Source organism: Medicago sativa, chromosome 5 (genome assembly GCF_051527215.1).
Source record: "Medicago sativa cultivar Bolivia chromosome 5, Bolivia_mono, whole genome shotgun sequence".
NCBI classification, from domain to species: Eukaryota; Viridiplantae; Streptophyta; class Magnoliopsida; order Fabales; family Fabaceae; genus Medicago; species Medicago sativa.
In genome coordinates this window covers 76,346,916-76,371,687 of record NC_140753.1, presented here as the reverse complement: position 1 = coordinate 76,371,687, position 24,772 = coordinate 76,346,916, and the positions used below count along the sequence as shown (strand labels likewise).

The 24,772-nt window shown below is 33.2% G+C and overlaps 3 protein-coding genes and 1 long non-coding RNA gene across 5 annotated transcripts; all 4 read right to left on the bottom strand.

Annotated features, from left to right (window-relative positions):
* Positions 1-4,681: 4,681 nt before the first annotated feature.
* Positions 4,682-11,216, bottom strand: LOC146925126 (uncharacterized). Its single transcript, XM_085710089.1, has 11 exons — positions 11,129-11,216; positions 10,908-10,997; positions 10,678-10,785; positions 10,455-10,577; positions 10,179-10,328; positions 10,010-10,078; positions 9,443-9,884; positions 8,390-9,321; positions 7,060-8,277; positions 5,059-6,735; positions 4,682-4,961 (listed from the first exon to the last, which is right to left on the bottom strand). The coding sequence occupies exons 1-10, from the start codon at positions 11,214-11,216 to the stop codon at positions 5,075-5,077; spliced, it is 4,881 nt and encodes a 1,626-aa protein (XP_085566215.1). The 3' UTR covers positions 4,682-4,961; positions 5,059-5,074.
* Positions 11,217-14,151: 2,935 nt separating this feature from the next.
* LOC146925125 (uncharacterized) lies at positions 14,152-17,602 on the bottom strand. 2 transcript variants are annotated; one of them, XM_085710088.1, is made up of 11 exons: positions 17,319-17,602; positions 16,426-16,522; positions 16,213-16,334; positions 15,982-16,066; positions 15,756-15,891; positions 15,516-15,670; positions 15,295-15,415; positions 15,001-15,204; positions 14,806-14,886; positions 14,636-14,713; positions 14,152-14,547 (listed from the first exon to the last, which is right to left on the bottom strand). In XM_085710088.1, exons 1-11 carry the CDS (start codon positions 17,359-17,361, stop codon positions 14,380-14,382), a joined length of 1,290 nt encoding a protein of 429 aa, XP_085566214.1. In that variant the 5' UTR covers positions 17,362-17,602; the 3' UTR covers positions 14,152-14,379. The 2 variants fall into 2 exon arrangements, with proteins under 2 accessions (XP_085566214.1, XP_085566213.1); XM_085710087.1 differs by lacking the exon at positions 17,319-17,602 and adding an exon at positions 16,633-17,160.
* Positions 17,603-18,985: 1,383 nt separating this feature from the next.
* LOC146925124 (uncharacterized) lies at positions 18,986-21,974 on the bottom strand. Its single transcript, XR_015011015.1, has 2 exons — positions 19,803-21,974; positions 18,986-19,492 (listed from the first exon to the last, which is right to left on the bottom strand). It is a non-coding gene; the product is annotated as an uncharacterized LOC146925124 (long non-coding RNA).
* Positions 21,975-22,291: 317 nt separating this feature from the next.
* LOC146925123 (F-box only protein 8-like) lies at positions 22,292-24,769 on the bottom strand. Its single transcript, XM_085710991.1, has one exon. The coding sequence runs from the start codon at positions 23,962-23,964 to the stop codon at positions 22,717-22,719; it is 1,248 nt and encodes a 415-aa protein (XP_085567117.1). The 5' UTR covers positions 23,965-24,769; the 3' UTR covers positions 22,292-22,716.
* Positions 24,770-24,772: the final 3 nt, after the last annotated feature.

Sequence of the window (24,772 nt, the reverse complement as noted above, 5' to 3'; positions counted from 1 at the left end):
ATAATTATCTTTTACACTATAAATCAATAAAAATAATATTATGTGTAACTTAGTATTAAAATCAAAGTTTTTAATATTGTGCACATTTATAATATGTATCATGTATTGACACAGTTGGTGCATGTATAAAGACTTGCAATACATGTACATAATTTTTTTTACACAAAAGTTTGTTAACCTACAAGTCAGTAGTCACAAAGATACTTATAAATAAAAAAGGTGATGTCTATATGTAAGCAATATCAATAAACATATACTACTCATAAATTAAATATTTTCATGAAAGTATATTAGTATTAAATTTATTTTCTAAGCGCAGTATAATTATCTTTTACACTATAAATCAATAAAAATAATATTATGTGTAACTTAGTATTAAAATCAACGTTTTTAATATTGTGCACATTTATAATATGTATCATGTATTTACACAGTTGATGCATGTATAAAGACTTGCAATACATGTACATAATTTTTTTTAGACAAAAGTTTGTTAACATACAAGTCACAAAGATACTTATAAATTAAAAAAATTGATGTCTATAGTATGAGTATACTATCTCCCTCAAGAAAAAGTATGAGTATACTATATAGGGACGTAATTTAGTAAATTTAAAACAAATGTGCTTTACAATACATACTTCCTCATAAAAACAAATTTCTCTATATAAACATTTTAAAAGTCGATATTTACAAAAGTTTCTATTAGCAAATAACAACCACGTGCACATCACATGATCCTACACTGGTAGACCTTAAACAAGAAAGCGTATTTGTGATTTGTACTTTCTTTTGTATTTATACTTTCTTTTAGAATTAAATTAATGTTCAATTTGCAGTAAAAAAAAAAAAGTAGCACACCATATCTTCGTGAACAAACTAACCTTTAACTATAAAAGAATTGGCGTTCTATTAATACTAAGTTTCGTTCCTTTAAAACAAAACCTAAGTTGTAATCACCTCTTCCCCTCAATACTAAGTTGTAAGACACTTCTGCGCACCATCACAACCTCAAAAAAATGAGATTACACTTCTTAAAATTTATTCTTAATTATTTTCTGTATTTTGACAACCACAAATGCTTTAATTTATGATCATATAATTGTTTCTATGTAATGGTCTCCAGCAATATGCCGAGAATCAATATGCCATCGAGCTCCCGTTTGCTCGACGACATATTGATACTCGGCACATTGTTGGAGATATTGTATACAAACAATTATATGATCATAAATTAAAACATTTATGGTTGTGAAAATACAGAAAACAAGAATAAATTTTAAGCAGTGTAATCCCATTTTTTGAGGTTGAGATGATGTGCAGAAATGTCTTACAACTTAGTATTGAGGGGAGGGGGTGATTACAACTTAGATTTTGTTGAAGGAAGGAAGCTTAGTATTAATAGAACGTCAATTCTATTATAGTTAAAGGTTAGTTTGTTCACGAAGATATGGTGTGCTACTTTTATTTTTTAACTGCAAATTGAACATTAATTCTAAAAGAAAGTACAAATAAAAAGAGTACAAATGCATAAATATGCTTTCTCGTTTAAGGTCTACCAGTGTAGGAACATGTAACGTGCACATGGTAGTTATCTGCTCAAAGAAATTTTTGTAAATGTCGACTTTTAAAATGTTCATATAGAGAAATTCGTTTTTGTGAGGAAGTACGTATTGTAAAGCACATTTGTTTTAAATTTACTAAAGTACACCCCTATATAATATAATCATACTATAGACATCAATTTTTTTATTTATAAGTATCTTTGTGACTTGTATGTTAACAAACTTTTGTGTAAAATACATTATGTACATGTATTGCAAGTATTTATACATGCACCAAATGGGTAAATACATGATACATATTATGAATGTGCACAATATTAAAAACGTTGATTTTAATACTAAGTTACACATAATATTATTTTTATTTGATTTATAGTGTAAAAGATAATTATATTGCACATAGCAAATAAATTTAATACTAATATACTTTCATGAAAATATTTAATCTATGAGTAGTATAGGTTTATGTTTAAAGATTAGTAACAATAAGTTTTTCCAAACCCATTCAAAAAAAATCCAATTGGTTATCGGTATTGCTGACATTATGAACAGTTATGTTTTGTTTGTTACGTCATGAATGAAATGTCTTCCATCCTATAGTAGTCACGTGATTCTAATGCTAACACATTATAGCAAGTAAGAGGTAGTTTCTACACACTTTTTTCTTTTTGAAGTGGGGGTATAGATATTCGTGAAGGAAAATGCTATTTCTCTAGAAAAATAGCATCAAGAATTTTTCAAGACACAGCTGACAAGTTTTAATTGCATGATTTATTTGTTCACTTCCTATTTTTCAGCTACACCTCCTTGAATTGTGGCAAATAGTGCATTGTGATTGGCTTCTCTTTATTCTTGAAGAATTCTTGATGTTATTTTTCTAGAGATATAACATTGCTCATTCGTGAAAGAGAGAGTGATAAAAAGTTGGAGTGAGTGAGAAAAAGAAAGGACACATTAATGATTTTATGGGTAGTGGATGTTTATTCCTACGGTCCTTTAATATGAATAAGTAGAAAATGCAGGGTTCGAACATCGTTCCCCACATATATAACATAATTTTTCTATCAAATGAGTTAAGTTTATGGCGACAGAAAATATTGTTTCTAACTGAATTAAAAACTCAATTAAATATTTTTAAAATTAAATCTTAAAATCTTACAAATCAAATTATTTAACTAAACTGGGTGGAAAAAAAAACCTAATTCCACATTCAAAATATGTGAATCGAATAAATATACATAAAAATAAGTTCATAGATTTTTTTTTCACAACAATAAATTCAAAATTCTCCAAAACAGTAAACAATTATTATATTTAATAAGTTAATTTTAGGTTCCCTCAAAAAAAAAGTTAATTTTAGGTATAAAAACAAAAATCATAACTTATAACATGTTTTTAGAGGAATTAATAACATAAATTTATTTTACTCGATCCCCCAAATAAATATGTCATAATATTTAAAAACATTCATAAATAAATATAACACTAGTCCAATAATACCAATAAAAGTTATAAGAAAAAAGAAAATTCACATTAATTTATATTTATTTGCATTATGTGTTATTATAAAAAATAAAAATTAATATTTTATTTAAATTAATTAATTTATAGACATATCTGCAATGCTTCATCACTTACTGTATAAGAAATTACCTTCATGATTGCAATTCAAGCTTATTTTATGCTTATGAATTTTATTTCAATTTTGATTAATGAGTATATTATATCAAAGCTGATTCAGGCATGTGATGGATCTTCTTATTGTAACTTTATATGATATTGTAATTTTACATTTACTCATATTAGTTATTGATATCACTATATTTTAGGTCTTTTTCAATATTTCCCATAAACAAACTTAAATTGGTTGTGATAATATTATGGAGACTAAGAGAATATCGATTCTTTCGTTTATTATAGAAGAGGATCTTTAAAGCATATTGTTATTTTTTTAAGAAGAAGGCGACTTTAAGGCATATTATCTTACTTTGTTTGGTAACATTGTTAATATGTGGTTGATATAGTTATCTTAGCATGTGTATGCGTCAACTTCTATAAACATAGTATAATCCCATTATTTAGGGGGGAAAAGTGAATGGAAAGAATTGACTATACATCGCTTACATAAGGCGATACATACACATGGTAAGTTAATTACATTAACCAGAATAACAATACTACTAAACAAACTAGATTAAATCAGAGATCCTTTAAGTAAATTAATTGTAATAAATTGATCATTTAGGTTTTTTTTTCCGTACCACTAAATTATTTTTCGTATCACTTATGTCCTTTAAGCTATTTAATTGAAACATTTAAATACCGAATAACTTACATTTTTTAAGATCTGAAATCCTCAAAATTGTTATGGTTAAATAACTTAAAGGACCTAATTGGTATAGAAAAAACATAAATGACCAACTTGTTATAATTAGTTGACTTAAAGACCTACGTGGTATCGAAAAAACTGAAATGACCAACTTAATACGATTAAATAACTTAAAAGACTCATAGTGTAATTTAGCCAACAAACTACTAGAATAAGGCCTGAAGTCCTTTTCTAAAACAAACTAGTAGGACACCCGTTCACGGATGCACATGGTTGTGCATTGTGCTCTGATTATAAGTCTCCATTATCCTATCACTCATTTTTCACCGTAAGTTGCAAATATTTTTTTTTTTCAAAATAATTTTCTTATTCGATAAAAACAACAAAATTGTTAAAATATACTTTAAAAATAAATAATGAAGTTATAAGAAAAAAGAACTACTCTAAACCTTTAAATCCCCCCCACCCCTTCCCCCCTCTCTCTCTTTATATATATATATATATATATATATATATATATATATATATATATATATATAGGGTTTTGCTAGAAGACACCTTTTGTGAAGGTGTCTTTTAGCAAGTTACTCTATGAGCATTTCCGAAAAGACACCAACTTACTTTTATGAAGGTGTCTTTTAGCAAAGTTATAACTAAAAAGTGAAAATCACACCTTGAGGTGTGACTTGCTAAAAGACACCACCAAAGGGTGGCTTGTAGCATAACCCATATATATATATATACTAGTATTTGCCCCGTGCAACGCACGGGCAAAAAGAGACCGAAGTTGGGTCTTAAAGCATATGCCGATAAGCCATTACCAAAATGAATAACATACATCGTCGTTTTTGTAAATTCAAATACATAGTTAATCTATAACAACTAATAAATTAAACCAAATCCATTGCCATGACAAATTTATGCATTAGAACTTCATTGGCATATTACAATCATAGAATGACTTCAAAAAAACATCAAATGAACTGCATAGCCCAATAGCAAACATATTTCTCAATATAATCCCTTCAAGACAATGATTCGCTACGCCATGTTTCCATCAAAAAATGCTGCAAAAGAAAAGGAAAAAACAACTTTCAAAATTATATGTAGTGACTAATGATGATTGAAACCATATTCAAGGTCGTATAACGTATGCATTCATACCTTGTAGCAATTCAATCTACAAATTATCAAATACTTCTGGAAAAACAACATTGACAGTTGATGTGCAAGGGACACCATCTTCATCCAAGATTAACATTTTTAACCCTTTCTTAGTAGTTACTCTTGACACAGCCACATACAATTGTCCATGTGTGAACACCGGGCGAGGTAAGTATATACCTACTTTGGACAACGACTGGCCTTGACTTTTGTTTATTGTCATAGCAAAGCATAAAGAAATGGGGAATTGCCTTCTTGAGAACTTGAACGGAAAACCTGAATCGGATGGAACCAAATCCATCCTTGGGATTAAAACCTTCTGTCCTAAACTCTTCCCAGTGATAACAGTGGCAGTTATAATGTTCTTCCCAAGATGGTTTACTTGCAAGCGTGTTCCATTGCATAAACCGCTTGCTTGATCAATGTTTCGTAGAAGCATTATGGGAACTCCAACCTTCAATGTCAGTCGATGGTTCGGTATCCCAGAACATTTCACATCATTAAGGAATTCACTGGTGCACCAATCTCCTTGAATATCATAATCCTCATCAGATTTGCAAGGTGTATCGGAACTGAGGTACTGTTTCTCTTCACCTGCTATCAAGGACAAAACATAGTCATTGACTTGTTCTACACAATCAAGCGTCGGAGCAAGAATTGCTTTTTCTTCGAAAATCCTTTGATTGTCAATGTTGTTGACAATGTTGGGATAAACAAAGTCAATTAATTCTTGCAAAGGGTTATCACATGGAGGAATGCACAACTCTTCAGGTATATCTATGCGACCTTCTCCATCCTCGTCAGCTTCCATCTCACCATCACCAATTTTCAAAATCCAGTTTGCAAACTCTCTAATCTCATTGGCATTTGGACTTGTACCATCATCCACTAATCTCATGTTCCTTGTGAGCTTCAAAACCTTGCAACTGTGCCAAAGAAGAGAAGAGGTGATCGTGGACTTTATTATATCAAGTCTATTTCCATTTCTGATCACAGGTAAAATTTGCCTAACATCTCCACCCAATATGACAACTTTACCTCCAAATGGTCTGTTCAAGTTTTCTTCATCTACACCTCTCATCAAATCGCGCATGGTACGATCAAATGCCTCAAAACAATATCTATGCATCATAGGAGCCTCATCCCATATAAATAAACTCGCTTCCCTTAGCAACTTGGCTCTCAAATCCTGTTGTTTTATATTGCAAGTTGATTTCACATTTATTTGCAGTGGAATACAAAATGTAGAGTGAGCAGTTTTGCCTCCCGGCAACAATAATGACGCAATGCCGCTAGATGCAACATTTATAACAATCTTTCCTTGTGATCTTAATGCTGCAGAAAGAGTCTTCCACATGAATGTCTTCCCAGTTCCACCGTAACCATACAAAAAGTAGAACTGACCATCTTGACTCAAAACCGACTTCATTATAGTGGAATAAACACTATGCTGCTCTTCTGTCAACTTTCCTAGAAGGGATTCATGCAGCTCACGGAGCTTGTCTTTGTCATAATTTAATTCATCTGCAATGAATCTGTTTTCCATGGCAAACATCTCTTCAAATATCGGATACGGTAGGGATTTGTAATCATTCAGAGACTTTCCATTACAACTCAGCAACTTCTCTAACTCAATTAAGCAAAGATTTTTCAAAACCGAGTCAGAAATTTGTAGATCTGCATAATTTTGTATCATGTGAATTAGATTACAGTGGTATATAACTCAACAGTATCACTTGCTACAACAGAAAATCCTAATGTAAATGTAGGTAACTGCAATATATGTTAATTTTCATGTAAGTCACTATAAAATTTGTTTCACTATAGGCATACTACAGTAACACTAAGCAAATATCCCCTAAGTGTTGCAGCAAGTAGTGTTCTCCCCTTACAACTATGATAACAGTCTAGAACACAACAAAAATAATCAGTGCCAAGTTACATTTTTACGCTATTGTAATTTAATGATGATTTAGAAACTCTATATATTTGGACTAATACCTGGAATATCAAGCTTCCTACGTCTTGCGTATAGAATCCCATCAGCCAACATTTTCCAAGTTGCATCCCATACTTTATCAGGTTTGTGCATAGTGCTCATGTTTAAAAGTCTGACAAACAACACCCGAAGCATATGCCCACTCTCTGTTCTATAAGCTTCACCAATTCCATCGATAAATTCTTTATCATCAGACAACAACCCAATAGCATAACATGCATCTTGGAATGTGTCATAGAGCTTGCCATTGACAGTTTTGAGACAATCATATCCCATACAACCCTTCTGGATCGTCAATAGGATGCGCATGTAATACAATTCACCAGAACCGACAGGAATGTATGATAGCCTCCCAATTTGAAATCCATTTTTCCTCGGATGCCATACCCTTTTCCTGGGAAAATAAGTGAATTTTGTAGGATATTCAGCATATGTCAACTCCCTTCCTTCTGGATACAACTGATTTGCAACAAACCAAGCCAGAAACATGGTTGGTACTGATTGATGGTAGTCAACAACTTTGTTTAGCTTTTGGGTTTCCTTAAATCTGACACTTTGCTGACCATCCAAATGCAAAGATAATCTCATGACAGGAGGCCACTTTTGATGAATATCAAACATAAAAATTCTCCACGCAGCTTCACACGGTGATACGTAACGACAATCATAATACCTCTTGATTTCATCTATTTGAGCCGGATCCTCTTTCTCGCCCGGTTTGTTTTTTATGTGGAGGTTTGCTCTATCGGGGCCCTTGTTAACATACTTGAACAAATACTTTATTGCATTTGATTTGTTGCAATATTCAACGTTAACATGCCCTTGGAACCTCATCAAAAGTGTTGGGTTATAAGGGACAACATACCTATTATCCAAAGGAACACCATTCTTCATGACGGACACACCACTGTCAACTCTTTTATAAACCGGAAAACCATCTTCATCTATGGTGGTGGATGGTAAAAGCTTCTTTGGAAAGTATTTGGAGCATCTTGGTCCTTTCATACAAGGTGAAGCTGAATTTGCCTTTCCACATGGACCATGCATCATAAAATTAGAAACGGCCGAATGCAACTTTGGGTATAAGTCTGGATGTGGGATCTCCGCTGATATGACCTTGTCGATGTCCTTAGTCGTGTGTAGTTTGTTTGTGCCTTCTAACCACAACAGTATGTGTGCATGTGGAAGCCCCCTCTTTTGAAACTCAACCGTGTACATACCTGAAAAAACCAATTTAAGTGAAGTCACTGTCGAATAATTCATTGGGTCAATTAAGTATTCAACAATCAATAAAATAAATGTAACGATATACACATCAAAGAAACAATCTACCTGCAATCACTTTCCCAAACATCTCCTTTTTTTTAAAGTCATTCATCATTTGATCAAGTTTCATTTTGAATACCCTGGAGATAATGTCTGGTCTATCGGATACACTTAGACCCTTTTCTTCCACAAAACTCTTGATTTCATTCCAATTTGAGTTGCAAGTAAATGTAATGAAGAGATCCGGGTAGCCAAATCTCTTGCAAATTGCCATGGCATCTTGGCAATTGTTGAACATATACCTAGGGGAACCTGTGAAAGAATCCGGTAGGATAACGCGTTGTCCAGAATTGCGGGGGTCGATATCACCATTTTCAACTGCTTCTTGGAGTCCATTCAAAAGATCTGATCGAATGTTTCCTTGGTTGTTTCTTATGAAGGAAAGTCGTTGTGCTTCAATCATGGTGTAAGTATCAACCATGAATTGCTGAAGTAGCCTTCGTGCATACACAATGTTGCCAAATTCACACTCCCTTTCTTGAATCCTAAAGGCTAAAAATTCTCGAATAGCAACTCTTTCCCTTGAACCTCTATTTTTTTCTTCATCTTCCCACTCTCTATATGGTATGTCCTCCTCATAACCATTTTCGCCGCGAGGGAAAACTAACGGGTACTGAAGTGGCAAATATAGAGGATGTGTCTCATGTAACCTCCGCAATCCCTTGCTAACATCATCAACCACAATATCCCTTCCTTGTTCAGTTTGATCGTAATCACCCACTACCAATCCAGCAACTTCATCAGCAGTCGGTAAATTATGCATCCTCGAATCCTTTTCCCTCTTACGGAACAATCTTAGAGCCATCTTTGGTGGTGAACCTTTGTCAACCAAGTCACGTATCTTTCTAAAGGATTTGCATAGAGGGTTAAATTGATCCAACATATTTTTAAGATCCTCCACCAATGAAAGATCAAAACCACCCTTTCCATCTTCATTCCTGGAAGTATAACCAAGGAAATAAGTAAACAAATAATGTTGCATGTCATCAAGTAACATGAACATATAAGTTATTAGTGGCGTAGTGATATATAAATTTAACAGTATAAAATTAGACTTACTCAAAAACTTTTGTTCTATTCTGGATTTCATTTTGTGTGTCATAGATGTATAGCTGTGCAAACTTGGGAGTATTTCCGGGCTCCGGCAATAGACTGCCAATTCTATGGTAATTTTGTCCACTCAAGATAAATTGCGGCGGACCACGCCCATTGTTTAACTTAGAAAAAACCTTGCCACCGAGCGATGTAAATGCGAACATACTATTATAAGCCCGAATGTTCTCTTGGTAGTGCTTACTTCGTGGTTCAGTCCCATTAAGAAGTGATACCAGCAGTTTTGGTGTCTCTGTAAGGAGAGGAAGATCAACATACCCTTTTTGACAACATATGGAAAACTCTGTATCATCATTCGCTGGTCTGGACTTTTCTGCCCTCTCCTCTAACCAAACTTGAGCCTTGCACCATTTACACCTTACTTCAGGATAACCCAAATCAAGGCATCCTGTCGAGGGTGTCATTAATAAGTTTACGTCATATATGCGTGTACAATAATACTGATGTATAATTTCAACATTTACTGAAAAATAATTAATATATCACTAAATAGTGTAAGAGTATCTTTTAAACCTGTGGTCTCTGCATCAGCATATATAGAAACTTTAAACTCATCCAAATTTAGGCTGTTATGATTGGTCTCTGTTAAAAATTTCAATGCATATTAAAAAGTTGTATCTATTAATTTAACATATATTAATAATTAACATGTATTACGTAATTTAAATTAAGAAAACATCACCTCTGAATGATGGCTTTTTACGTTGGCCGACGTCTTGGAGTAACGAATCGAAATCCAAGTGTGCCACAGGAAGTTGATTGTATTTTCGTTTCCTTTGAATTCTGGTCTTTTGTGCCTTCTTAACATTGTCTGTCACTTGAGATAGCACGTCTGATAATTAGCATCCGTCATCAATGAAAACATGCAATGAAAAATGCCAAGAAGTATAAGTAAGTAACACTTTTGAAGAGACTGAGACAACAGAAAAATCATACTGTTTTAAAAGATGTGACATACTTGAGGACTGTCCCGATCCTTCGTGGGAAACTGTAGACAATGGAGGCCTAATTTGTCCATTAACTTTAGCAGAACCTCCTTTTGATATATATCTAATAGAGGGGTTAGATAATGTTGACGAAGCTGTGAACAAATTCGTAAAATCCACGATATGGTCATACCACACTTTAGCTTTACCAAATATTTCGTTAGAAAAACATTACAACGCTGAAAATTTTCTAACCTGACTCAAAAGATGTTTGTGAAGGAATGTTTGGTGATTGGAACTTCTTAACAACACTTGAGCATGATCCATTGTTACTTATTGAGGTCAAGCATGTTGTATTTGAACCTATATTGTTAAACAATGTTAAATACCTTGAAGGTAACAAACTATTAATGATATCTAAGGATATTTCTAGATTAACAACACAACACACAAATACTTGTATTCAAAACCAGTCAGAATATTACCATTAGTTAGTGGTGACAAAGGAATCCTTGATGCATCACATGACCCCTTTTTCCTCTTGTACCTAAGAGCAAAATCCAGATCTTCATTCTCTGCATATTGTAAGAAGAAAGGAATTTTGTAAAAATTATAAAATCACTTGTAAAAAAAGCAACTAAACTATAAGAACCTATATAAAACTTATTGGTACAGTTGATGATATGTAATATATAATATAAAATACCTTTGTTCTTTCGTTTTTCATTGCTTCCTCTATTCAACAAATCATGTTTTCTCTTCATTCTTGCCATTTTTGCATCTTGTGGTTCCATTGTTTGTTGGCTTTAGGTTTTTTTTTTTTTTTTAGCTATATCTTAAGCTTCACATGGTGGGGAACTGTTGTGAAAATGTCTAACAAAATAGAGGTTAAGGGGAGGAGAAACTGAACCGTGTATGGATACTAACCAAATGACCTCCAATATGGTGATAGACAACCTATCATGTGTCTTACTCATATAAGTCATGATTTCCATACTTTCACCAAATTAGAAAAGTTGGTCATATGTCATTGTTATATGCATAAATTAAAATGGATAAAATCTTGCATTACAAAAAAATAAAGTGGGGACATAAGGAATTTTCCAATAGATGACAAATCACTTGTATCAATGTGTAAGTACTTTTATAAAAGGTATGGCAGGTTATTGGCTTTATTGTCTGTTGCATTGAGTCAACCTAAACATAACAAATTATGGTACCAATATAAACTAAGAGGAATAGATTAAATAAAATATGTTCCTCCTAAAATATTGATGAGAAGTATATTCTTCTGATTATCTTATTTCAAGCACAACATTCCTAACCATAGTGGTTGCATTAGAACACAATACTTAATATTAAGATCAACATAAATATTTAAAAGGTAGAAGAGTACAAAAGTAGTCACCAGCAAGACTTTACATAGTTCAAACTACTAACATTGTCAATGGCGACATATTCAAGAACATACTCTGACAAATACAATAATCTGATAACCCAGCCAAGTTTTACATTCAAGGAAGAAAAAAAATCTTGTCTACAAAACATTTGTCCAACCGCCAAAACCAAATATATGATGTTCTTGAGCATACGCAACACATTAAAGAACATTGGACCGGGGAATCAATTCATGGTCATCTCTATTTGAAGTGATTAACCGACAATTATATGCTATGCGGCTTCCCACATCCTGGAGGATAATTTCATCTATCTCCCCCTTCAGAACAGCCCTTGACACCCTATTTGGGAAGTGCTAAAATAAAAAAAAAAAAGACTTTTGCAATGTTATTCTCTAATTTCGTAAGATTCATCAAGACATGAAAAAAAAATGAAATTAAAACTAACCTCACCATGACTTGAGACTGTTGAGTCCTCGCCATTGCTTCCGTGACATTCTTCTCGTTGTGGTAACAGTCAAATTGTGTATCGAGTTCTTTCTGTGAGCACAATAACCTCTTCTTTATGCTTGCCGTTTATTACCTCTTCATGAAAGTCGCCTAGAATATGACTCGAAACCTATTCTTCGGCCCGATGAATTCCATCCTCAACCTAGTGGGTCTTTTTTAATCAGATACCTTAGAAGCCATCGTATCATTTGTCATGAAGATATCTTGCGCATCTCTTCCAAGAGTGACCACACAGTTGTTTCCGAAACAATCACGGAGTAATCCATTTTTAAACCATTCAAGACGATTACAATTCCGATTGAAAAACTCCTTGCTCACATCAATTCTAGTCTGTAATTTAGCGCTCATAATTTGAGCAAGACAACTGACACGCTAACTTAATATGGGAGTCCAATCGTTAATTTGAACTCTAATTAAAATGATACAATTGAAACTTTTGTCCATGGTTTAATCTACAATAGCAACACCCTTGAAGCAAATTAGACATTATGCATATCTAAAAATTAAAACATAGTATTCAGGTAAAGGGTTGTCAATCAGCGAAGTAAACACCCCATTTAACCTGGTGACAGGCAGACGAAAAACAACGATGAAGATAAATTTGTTAAAAATCAACCGTTGGACTTGACCCAGTTTCGTGTGGAACAGAAATTTGCATGTGAGAAGAACAATTGTGTTTGCATAGAAGATTAAAAAGCAATTGGGTGATGACATGCAAGAACAGATCGTACCTTCTAAGTTCACCTTCCATGGTGTTCCCCTTGTTTCAGCAGCGGACGCGAGAGTATAGTTTTTACTTCTAATGTTTTTTTTTTTTAAGGAGTTTTACTTCTGATGTTATGAGGTCACTATATGGTTATTGTGGTAAATGGCATAATGGTGGGGTCATTCATGGAATCACATTAAATTGTATCTAATGTATTTTAAGACCGACTAATGGGTATTAATTGCATAAGTTGATTTTTTTTTTCTTTTTTTTGGTTAGAGCATAAGTTGATTTTTTATCTGGACAATACTTAGTGAGGCACATACACGACACGTTAATATTTGGCCCACATATCCATATAATTACCAGATAAAAATGGAACTTAATTGAATTGGTCCCCTAGTTTAAATTTTTCTTGTAACTTACATTTATCCATCTATATTTCTCCTTAAGAATTTTTTTTTCCTAGTATGATAATAAAAAAAATAAATATCAATTGCCGTAACATATGTTTTCTTTAGAGTGTTTGACCATTTTTTTCTCTTAGCTTTTTGAAATATAATAAGCAATCTAAACTAAGTTTCTAAAAAGAACTAAGTTCAATCTTGAAATTGTTATCATAGTTCTGAAGTGCCATGCAGTGAGATTAACAAAAGTAGGTTGTTCACTTTACAATGGAATAACATGTAAATGTTTTATAATATACATCGATTAAAACTGATATAAAATGACAATATCATTGAAATGGATTCATAAGTAATAGTTCTAATTGTAAAGAACACATAAGCTTTCAGATTTCTAATACTTTTTTGATCACTATGTATATGGCATAATGCTGCAGACATTCCCATTGCTTTTCATAGCTCCTTGTCTTCATCGCTGCTATTAACATCATAGATCCATCTTGTTAACCTTCTTTCCAGCCAATCAGCATCGTGCAATAAAAACCTATGTTAAGAAACAGAAATGAATCAGTGCAAACTTAATAATTGTTGAATATGCTTGAATAAGTTGGATAAAACAAAACAATATTACCTTTGTAGTTTGATATGTATATGAAAGCTATAATATCTAATATGTCACACTAAGTTACATAAGAGGAAACAATCAAAATAAGAATACAAAACATAGATTAGATAAACATGGGTTCAATTAAGTATGTTACAGCCCAGGAATGCAGCAAAATAAACTGATCTTCCATATCAATCAACTACTTAGTACCAAAATATTACAGTTCTCCCAAATGAATTATACAAACCAAGCTCAGAGGAGACTGGCATTCATAATAATTAATAAGTTCATCAAAATGAGACATCATCAGAATAGAAAGACAGACACATCACTCTAAGGCTTCTCAATCTTGATTTTTTTCTTAATTAGCTTCAGAGGGATGTTCATGTCATCTTCATCTTTGTTAGGGGATTCCCTCTTGCTAGCAGCAGATGAACCAATGTGGCTTATCTCTACCACATCAGGTTCACAATCTGCCCCTGCAAATTTGTGCAGCAGATCCTGTGATCAAAATAACAATGTCAGATATTGCAATCCAGAATTTCTAAAACTAAGTAACAACCAGAATATACTCATTTGAACTTCTGACCTGTTTGACAACACCGGAACCCTCCCCCAAAAGCATTTCCTTGCACTTCTCAAGTGGTTCTGATAAGGAAAATTCATCCTAAAAAATGGTATTGGCATATAGTTACTTAGAGGTCCAAACTATTTCTGGAAAAATAGGATATTATCAAACAGTAAAGGTTTAAGCCTCACCTCTTGATTCAAGACATTGGTAGAGCCAGCAATCATGGGGGTTTTCCCCTTGTCCAACAAAACACTTAGGGAAGAAGCTTCCTACATCATATATGAATGAAAACCGTTACCTTTAAGATTCAAAATAGTATAAAGAGGATGCTAAAAATTTGGGGAAACATTTGTGTCCAACTCTTAACAACCAAAAGAAAATACCATTGTGTTTTTGAAGAAAGCAGCTTCTTCCACTTCCCATTTCTTCATGAACTCGCTGATAATATCATCAACAGCACAAATCTTCCTCACCCGGAATGATTGCTCAAATCTGGGGTTTTGATCAGCTTTGGTCTCTACCTTGAAGAGGAAAGTTTTGCCAATGATTCCAGCAATTTCAGGTGGTAGATGACCATCAGAAATAGCCTATACATTCAAAAATCATGTATTAGTGATTCCTTTAAGTGTGCTGGTCTTAAAAATACAAAGAAACACTCTATTCATCCAATGACTTACCACTCCATGTTCAGCCAACATGTCAACACAGCTCTTGTTAAAAAGTGCAGTTGCTTCTTTGTCAAAAATTACTAAGGTAGCACAATCTGTGTGATCAATTGCTCTCACCCTCAAACAGTACCTAGTGCAGGCATGAAACATACAATTAATTTATAGTGTGTATAAGGTCTTTGGTCAAACACATAAACTTTAACTAAGAGGTATAGAGTAAAGTAGATCACCTAGAGAATACTTTCTTCACATGCTTATCACACTTCTCACAGTAGAACATTTGAGAATCAGGTATGACAGCCTTAGAGCATACACATGCAGTATACCAAAAATTTTCCCTGTTAACTATTCTCTTAATGGTCCCAAGCACAACATAAACTTCATTCTGTCATATAAAGAAGCACAAAGTAAGTAATCATGATTTAATATGAAAACTGTGCCTAGTAACAATAAAAAAGCACAACACTCACAGTGGTTGCATCTTTGAGCCCCTGCATAGTGTTCCTGGGTGTTCCATACAGAAACTCTTCTCTAGGGTCAAGTTTTGCTTCAGGTTGCAGCTGGGTTAAACCAAGTGGGGATGGGGTATCAACAGTCTCAGACAGCCTAAAAAAACACAAAAATAAATGTCAAACAAAATACTCCACTAAGTATTACATGAAATCCCAATTAGAAACCAAAATACTAAAGTTATACCTATTCCTCATGCTAACAGCAGCATCACATGTTGGCTTGTAAATAACTTTGGTGCATCCAAGACAGTTCTGAACATGTATTTTATCTAAAGGAATATATAGGAATTAATTAAGTAGACTTTTCACAAAGTAAAGAAAGGACACAATAGCATTGGCAACTTATAAAATATATATGAATATCTAGGAATCAAATGAAATTGTAAGAGGGGAGCAAGTTACGAATAGTCCTAACCTTGAAATGTTTTTGCTTTGGCAAGTTGGATGATCACAATGGCATTTTGGATATCTCCACTTGCTATGAAGCTGTTGAGATCATCTACATAACTTCCAAACAAAGTACATTGTATCTTGAACCTGTTTCAAACATAATCAAGTTAAATAAGAACCAATAATATATAAACTAATAAAGAAAGAAATCAAGCAGTTGAAAAAAACATTGCCTTACCCTCCAGCCTCAAGTTCAATGACATTGAGCTTTGTCATGTTTCCGTTCCTCTCAAGCTCCCTCTCACTTCCAACACCAGTCAAGACACCAATGATGTCTAAAACAATTGTAAAAATAATACATAGTTAAATAGACAATTGCTAACAATAAAAACTATTGGACTATTGAAAGATAACAAAAAAATCTAAAGGGAAATACGAAAATTACCAACTAAGTAATCAGTGTCATAAGTTCCTCCAATAACTTCAGAGATTGGAACCAACTGATAAGGAGACTTAGTGATTTTAAGGGTAGGGAGGTATTGAACCTTTGAACTGAACTGAAAGTTCAGCTTGTAGGTGTGCCTAGTGGTTCTATAACCACCACCATTGTTGGCAACACCCATATTTTCAAAACTAAAGCATTTTCCTTCAAAGAGATCATTCCTAAACTTGTAAATCAGAGTCTTCTTGACTGAGGCGTGGATCCTATCACCAGCCTCATCAAGAATGACCAGTTCAATGGAAAAAGGCATCCTATTTCCATTGAAATCAGACACTTGCCAAAGCCTAATGATCTTACCCTTCAAGTTCCAAAATGTTTTTTCAGTTGAAATCTCAGAAATTGCTGAAAAATCAGATGTGTTAGACATCATTTTTTTTCTTGAATGAAAATTGTTTTTGAATTATTTTTTTCAAACAGTTAAAATGTAAATGCAGAAAAGCGTAAACTAAAAGAGGGGAGAAGAGAATTGCAATGTCAACACAAAGCAATTCTGGGGTGACTTTTCCTTCACCCAAAACGCACCTTTTATAGGCGCCTGCTAGGGTTTTAGATGTTGGAATAAAAAAGATTAAATTTTAGGGTTCAATGTGGAGGGAAAATTTTGAATTAGAAGAGTGAATTATTTTTACCTTGTGAGATGAAATTAACCTTGATCTTATCCTCACAGCACATCCACCAATTCGAAAATCGCAAAGATTCGACCAGTTTGTAGACTGAAACACGTTGATTTGTAACCCTTTGTATGGAAACTGTGGTGTATGGGAAACCATCGACGGTGACTGGTGGTGGCAATTTAACAATCAAAGAGGAAAGATGTTCTGGTTTAATCTGATATGGTGATTAAGGGTTTTGTCCCATAGCTGATTTGCTTTATCATTTTGGTGTTCTTCTTTGAAATCTCCAGCGGCTGTCCAGGAAAAAGCATCACTTTTTTAGGTTTTGCAATTAATGTCTCTGAAAAGAGAAGAGGGTTGAGTATTGGGCTGGACTACCAACTGGGCCTGGGCTTTAATTTTTTTTGTTTGTTACTTAATATGTGGTCCGAAAATGAGGTTTCTTGGAGGGAAATCCATCAATTCAAAATTTATATGATCAAAATGAATAAAAATGAGATTTTTTAAATATAAAGTGATTTTCAAATGTACTTTTCTGATCCACATTGCTAATTTTGATCATTTTTTGTACTTAAACATTTTGCTGATTTGGCATTAGGGGGTTGAGAGATTGACACATTGGATTAGGATGCTAAAAAATGTAGCTCACTTGTATATTATTAAGATATATATATATATATATATATATATATATATATATAATGAAATTAAGTCTTGTACATTGCCAACAAAGACTTACCACTCATTTTTGAAAATTAATATCGTAGTTGTAAGGAGTGACCATTGTTGCTTGACGGCCAAAGACTGTGAACAATAAAATGACGTGGTGACCATGCACATTTCCATCCTACATGTTGCAGGGGCCATTGTAACATTAGAACGAAAACATTTTAGGGACAATTATATATTCTTTAGTAGAGATATAAGTGGCCGTTTAAAATGTTCAAAATTCAGAGACAAATACAATGGCCACCCGCCACCTGTAGGATGTCAATGTGTACGAGAACGAGAAGAAAAAACACTAAGGACATTAATTATGGATAACTTATGTTTTTTGTGTGTGCAAGATGAATAAAATGCTTTGCTTCCTATTTATAGCCACATGATTCCAATGCTAACACAGTATTAGGTAGGAGTTAGTTTATGCACACTGTTTTCCCTTTCGAAGTAGTTGCATACTTTCATTTTGTTTGTTCACAAAGATGTGCTGATTAGACATGCCAACCCCCATTGAGTTCCCAAAATCCTAAACCACTCGTAAGTCCACCCACCTAATAAGCGACATTGTTTAACTCATGCTTCAACTTTTGCAGCACATTCATTCAACTACTACTTTTAAAGGATAAAAGTGTGTGCATACTGCACACAAACTGGCTCCTACCGTACCTAGTACATAGAAAAAACGTAAAACCTGAATTTATATACGTGCCTATTAATACAAAGCAGTAACACTTTTTGGGACACTACAACAAAATTATTACTTGATAGTGACTGTGACAATTCAATTTCAATTTGTTCTTCTTATGTGTGAAGTTCACAAGTAAGATGAAGAAAGTGAAACTGTAAAGTTATTACAAAATTATGATGTTGTTGATGTGTCTCAAAACGTGTTAGTTTGTGCTAATATTGCAAAATCCTTATTACATTGTTGACTAATGATGTTTTAGAACAAAACCTGTAAATGGAGAAACGTTACATATATTATTGAGATGACGATCAATCAATACAAATGAAACTTTTGTATCAAAAAGCCATACATTCTTGGTCTTGGTTATGGTTACTATCTACCTCAGATGACTTCTTAGGTTAGATTTTTGGTTATAGCCGCTGCTGTTCTGAAATTTTGATTATCTAATTTTCTAGTCTAAACAGTTCCATATGACATTTCAAGATTGAGGCAATAATAAATTATACACACTAACATACTAGAATCCCTTCTTATGATAAGTCCTCCTAGGTTGGCTGACCTAGCTTGCACATGATATATGATAACAGTCATCGAAATTGAAACAGAACCGCAGTAAGCAGGAAGTAGAGACAGAGGAAAAGCGACCAATTTGGAGAATGATCTAGTGAAGCTGATCTAATAGAAAACTGAACATAAAACCCGTAAAGCTTCCAGCAGTGTTGGTCACTGGACCTGTACTTGTCATAAAAATGTTCTTGCAAGATCCAAAAGGAGCTCCTTCCTGCAAAATTCATACACTTGATAACTTTATTGCATCCCTTCAATCATTCCATTATGGTTAATTTTTAAGGAGATGCAGCAGTTTAGACTCAATCAGAAAGGCAAAAAAAAAAAAAAAAAGAATAAAAGGGAATTTTAGCAATTTCCTTCTTGAAGTTGCTGGGATGAAAGCTTCCAAGAGAAATTATCAAATTGTGGAGAATATTCAAACTTGCATGTGTAAGTATTGATGCATTTGAGACTGCAATTTGGAGAATAGTTCTTCCACGTTAGTCGAAAAAATCTTATTGTAGTGAAAGACAGAAATTTACCTCCAGTTCGTCTGTCCTGCATGATCAATGTCTGCCCTAAATGAATGCCAACTTCTTGTGTCTTTATTTCACTTGGATATGCTTCAGCACATTGCGGCTGAGAAAACTCCTGCATTATATCAACCAGGCCACTCTCGTCTTCCATGTTTGGATTTGTGCAAGCCTTGTGAGGCACGATTGTACCACCATCTAATTAGCTAATAGCATGTCTGTGATAAAACACCAAAACATTCTTTGTACTACATGATAAGTTTACATCACATATTAAGTTTCGCCAAGATTTTTTACTTTAAAGTGTTCCCGCACGTTGCACGAGTCAGCATCTAGTTTACATAAATGACAAGCAATGAGATAGGAAGTGGTTTTGATTTTCGGAAGAGAAAAGTGATCAACCTTATACTTGTCTTGCCCGTTGTGGTAAAATTTGCCGAATGAAGAGAGTCAAATCTTATTATGAAATATACTCAAAACTCACTTTGAAATTCAAAAAGCACAAATCAGAAGCGACAAAATAAAATCTCCAATGAAGTGAGAATGGTAAAAGAAAATTAGAATTGCAACAATACAAAATCTTTATTCAATTGCATAAATTTGAAGCATAACTCAAAATATGGGGAGATCAACGAGACGGAGGGAAATCTGAAGAAGAACGGAGACGGAGGTCATGAGATGGAGGACAATACAATATTTGGTTGGAAATGTATTCCCGTCCATTTTCCATTCATTGACAATTTCAATCATTATAAACTTAGTAGCATATACAAACAATTGACAAAAATTGAAATAAAATTCCTACAGTTTGTATTCTCTTGCTCTTGAAATCACCTTCATGTCAAGTTTGATGTGGCATTTCTTTATTAAATAGACAGAACTTAAATGCTTTACAAATACAAGACAATACAGGGGATTTAATTTTAAAGTTTAGCCTAAAATGAAAATTTCTGATTTTTCTTCAGAGACAAACATAAAGCAAAATCACTGATCTAGCTTCCCATCTATTCTCGATTCAAAAACAACAAAAATGATCCCATACAAACAACTCCAAATTAAAGAGAAACCTAGTTCACAAAAATCAACCATAATAGAATCGAAAGGCGAATACACCAAATAGAAAATAATGAAAGGAGAGACTGGAAGAAGAATGAAATCGTAGGTTATCCTGTGTTTCTTTGTGAGGAAATGAATGATTATCGGGATAAAGTCGATGATCATGGTCAGCTTCGATTCAAGAGGGCCGAACATTGTAGCCATTGTGGTCTAACAGCATTATGTCTCAACCAACCACCTCTAGATCAACAATGCCAATTTAACTTTCAAAGCTACCAACCACAAATCACACATATACCAATTGAACACACCAAATCATGAAGTGTGGTCCTGCCTCAGTTGACAACATAGACACAAACAGTGCTGGGATTCAAAGTCGAGGTTCCTGCAACCTAATGAACCAATGTTTCTGAGGTGCATAGTTATTTTGAGTTTTGAAGAACGTGGATGTTTTACTTTTACATTTTGGACTATCCACATTCATATAACATGTTTCATTCAGAACTATCCTGCTCTTTTCATCAAGGCTAGGTCACCTTGTTATTCTCCAAATATTTTTCGAATATATCGTCCATATCTAAGAGTATGTTTTGTAAGGAAAACATCATTGTTCTAGTCGGATGGCAACGAATATCCTTCATTATGTATTTCACTTTTACATAGCCGATTAGAGAATCCATCAATGTAGAATTGTACACAATCCATAGACGTGTGAAGCATATTGACATCATGTTTTCTCCAAGAGTTACTTCCTAAATTATATGTCTCCAATATTAAGGAGTGGTAAAAGATATCTTCATTTGGATGTGCATCAAGGTCATGATCGGTTCTACAACAAAATACTACGTGACACATCACTTTATAGTCGTCTCTATTACTATCATGACCAAATCCATAATGATTAGCCGAAGCTTCCCAAGTAGGTACAAAATCAAAAGGGTATTGAGGAATGACCTTAAATTCCGTAATAGATAGGCTCCACAATACAACATTAACTCAGAAGCATAAAACAGACAAAGTGTTCCATGAACACTACCATACCTTAAAATATCAAAACCAAAATCATACTAGCAGATACACTAAATCTAACTTCACCCTTGGCCAATCTAATTTGAATTTATTCTCAAAACTCTCACCAAAAACAAAATACAACTCAAATGTTTCTTGGTGATAATAACCGTCAAAATGAAATTGAAACTCACGAAAACGTACAAGTATTATTTCTAGAGTCAAAGTGAAAAAGTTGCACCCTGTGAATTTATTTATGTAACCAAAAAAGAAATTATTTATAATAGAAAACAAATCTGATAAATTTTGTTTTTTTTTTTATTTTATGAATCTGATTAAATATGTTCAAACTCAAACAGTTGTAACAAATATTCCTTAAAAAAAAATTGTAAATGATTATAAATTAACTTAATTGACAAGTTACTATATATGAAAGATACGCAAATATATAGCGGCTAATGAGGTTATTGCCATTAATATACAGGATTGGGATCAATTATCATTTCAGACTTGTTTCCATTAAAACTACATACCATTGAAGTGGAGATTCAAGAATTAAGATAAATTGTTGGTTTAAATGCCAACCCTGAGATTTCACAAGACAAAAATCAGAATATAACTCAACAAAAACATAACTAATTTCTTTATATAGAGAGGACGTGAACAAGATTAATTGCTTTGAACTAAGCCATAAAGCTTGAATCAAATTCAGTTTATTCATAAAGCATAGATACTATTTTTACATAAAACTAAAGACAAAAGATTATTCTAATTGATATTGAAACCATATCAGTTTGTACGCAATGCCATATTCAATAACATAAATCATCACATTTCTAGGTGAAAACAAGAAAAGGAATTACTTATTTATTCCACCAATTGGAAGAAGGTCTTCCTTGTAAAGTGCTATATCACAATATTCTCCTTCAAGATCAAGCACCTCAATCATTTGGGTTCTTAAGTCAAACCAATTTATTTTTCTGTCTTTCTTTCTGAAGATTATTTTACCCTTTGTCATTCCAAAAGGTTCTTCAACGCAATGCAACGGCCCAATAATGAAGAGTTTAATCCATGAATCTTTTACACTTAGTTCACCCAAAATTGATATGTTACAAGTAGTCATTTGTTCTTCATATGTGATCAAGGCAATGTATCCATTTAACACCACCAATTGTTTTTCAAAATAAGAGCCATCATCTATGTCTGAGGGTATTGGTGTGGTAAAAAACACCTCTTTGTTCAAATCAAATGACACCAACTTTGATTCAAATTTAGAATCAGAATGCATTATAATACAACACCAATGACATATTCCATTCATGTACACCTTGTCCTTAGTTGAGGAAAATTGTGGTATAGGCATAACAATATCAAGTTTCCTCCAAGAGTTACTTCTTAGACTGTATATCTTCCAAAAGGGTTCAGGTGTATCTCCCAATGGCTTATAACCAATACAATGAGGGAACGGGGCTAAAAACATCACATAATTAATCATCTTATAGTCATTTGTACGAGAATCATAGCCAAATCCACAAACATAACTACTTGAATGAAAATTAATCACATCATGGCTAGCATTTGCACCAAACGGATGAATCCTATTCGAGCTATGAGGAATGACCTTGAATTCGTCTGTAGTTGGATTCCATAGTGCAAATCTTACATCATGTTTGTAGTTATGACGAAGATTACATTTGACACAAATAAAGTCATTAAAACCGCCCAAATCTAAAATATCAAAATGGTGGAGACGATAAGGAGTTTCACTTCCTTCTTGAAATGGATTTGGTAGATTTAATTTCGCTTTATTTTCAAATTTCTCGCCAGAAAAGGAATACAAAACTCCCATAAACAAGTCTTTGTCTGGACAACCACGCATTAGCATGAGCGATACATTATGGTGATAAGAAGGGTCGTCAGATAAGATATTGTTACGGACCATGTTCATGAAAAAAGGATTTTCAAATAGAAGTGACCATGATTTACGTACGCATCCGAATCGCTTCAAAGATTTAATCGGTAATTTTGATAGAATTGAGAAGGTAATATCATCATGTATATAGGTACCAACCTTTTCTTGCGTCGCAGTCACATATTTCTTCTCCATCTCTGATGGCCGCAAATGGAAGAGACGAGCTTTGATTGCAATTGGTAGCCTGAGTAACTAACCAGCGACGGAAGAATGAGAGTGTGAAAAGGCACACTTACGCGAAACCTAGAAAAAGATACTAAATTTTTTGGTGTATCCGTTCAAGTTTATATAACCTTCAAATTGAAACAAACATATATAACCGTTTCCGCTATATAAGTGTTTTCTGCGATTAATCTGAAATTTTGTTTTTTTAGCACAAGATGCATGTTATGTTATGCTTGTTCACCCACCCACTTTTTCTTGATAAAAATAGTAGAAGTTATGAGATATCATTTGATTATGAAATTGATTTATTTGATTTGTAAAGTAAGATAATGTTATAAAACAATTTTAAGTAAAAGATAAAATTGAAATAAAAAAATTATACTAAAACTTGATCTTTTTGTAGTATAAATATTTAAAAGATTTAATTATTTAATTTTTTTTGAAAGAAAAAGATTTAATAATTTAATTAACAAATGATTAAATCCTTACTAGTCTAAATACCCGGCGTTGCCCGGGTTAATTATTATAAGCAAATTTTTGAGTTCGGGCAAACATAAATATATTAGGTTGAAATAATTTAAATTCATAAATAAAATTCATTAAACAACATAACATATTAATGGTTAAAATCCTTTAACCAACAAATATTGACTTTAGTTTCGCACCTAAATAAGCTATCAATACTTAGCTTATAGTGGTAGAAAATAATATTCATAGTCTGCATCATAAATAAAATAATATGTTAAAAGGTATAATATTTTGCCATAAAATAAAATTT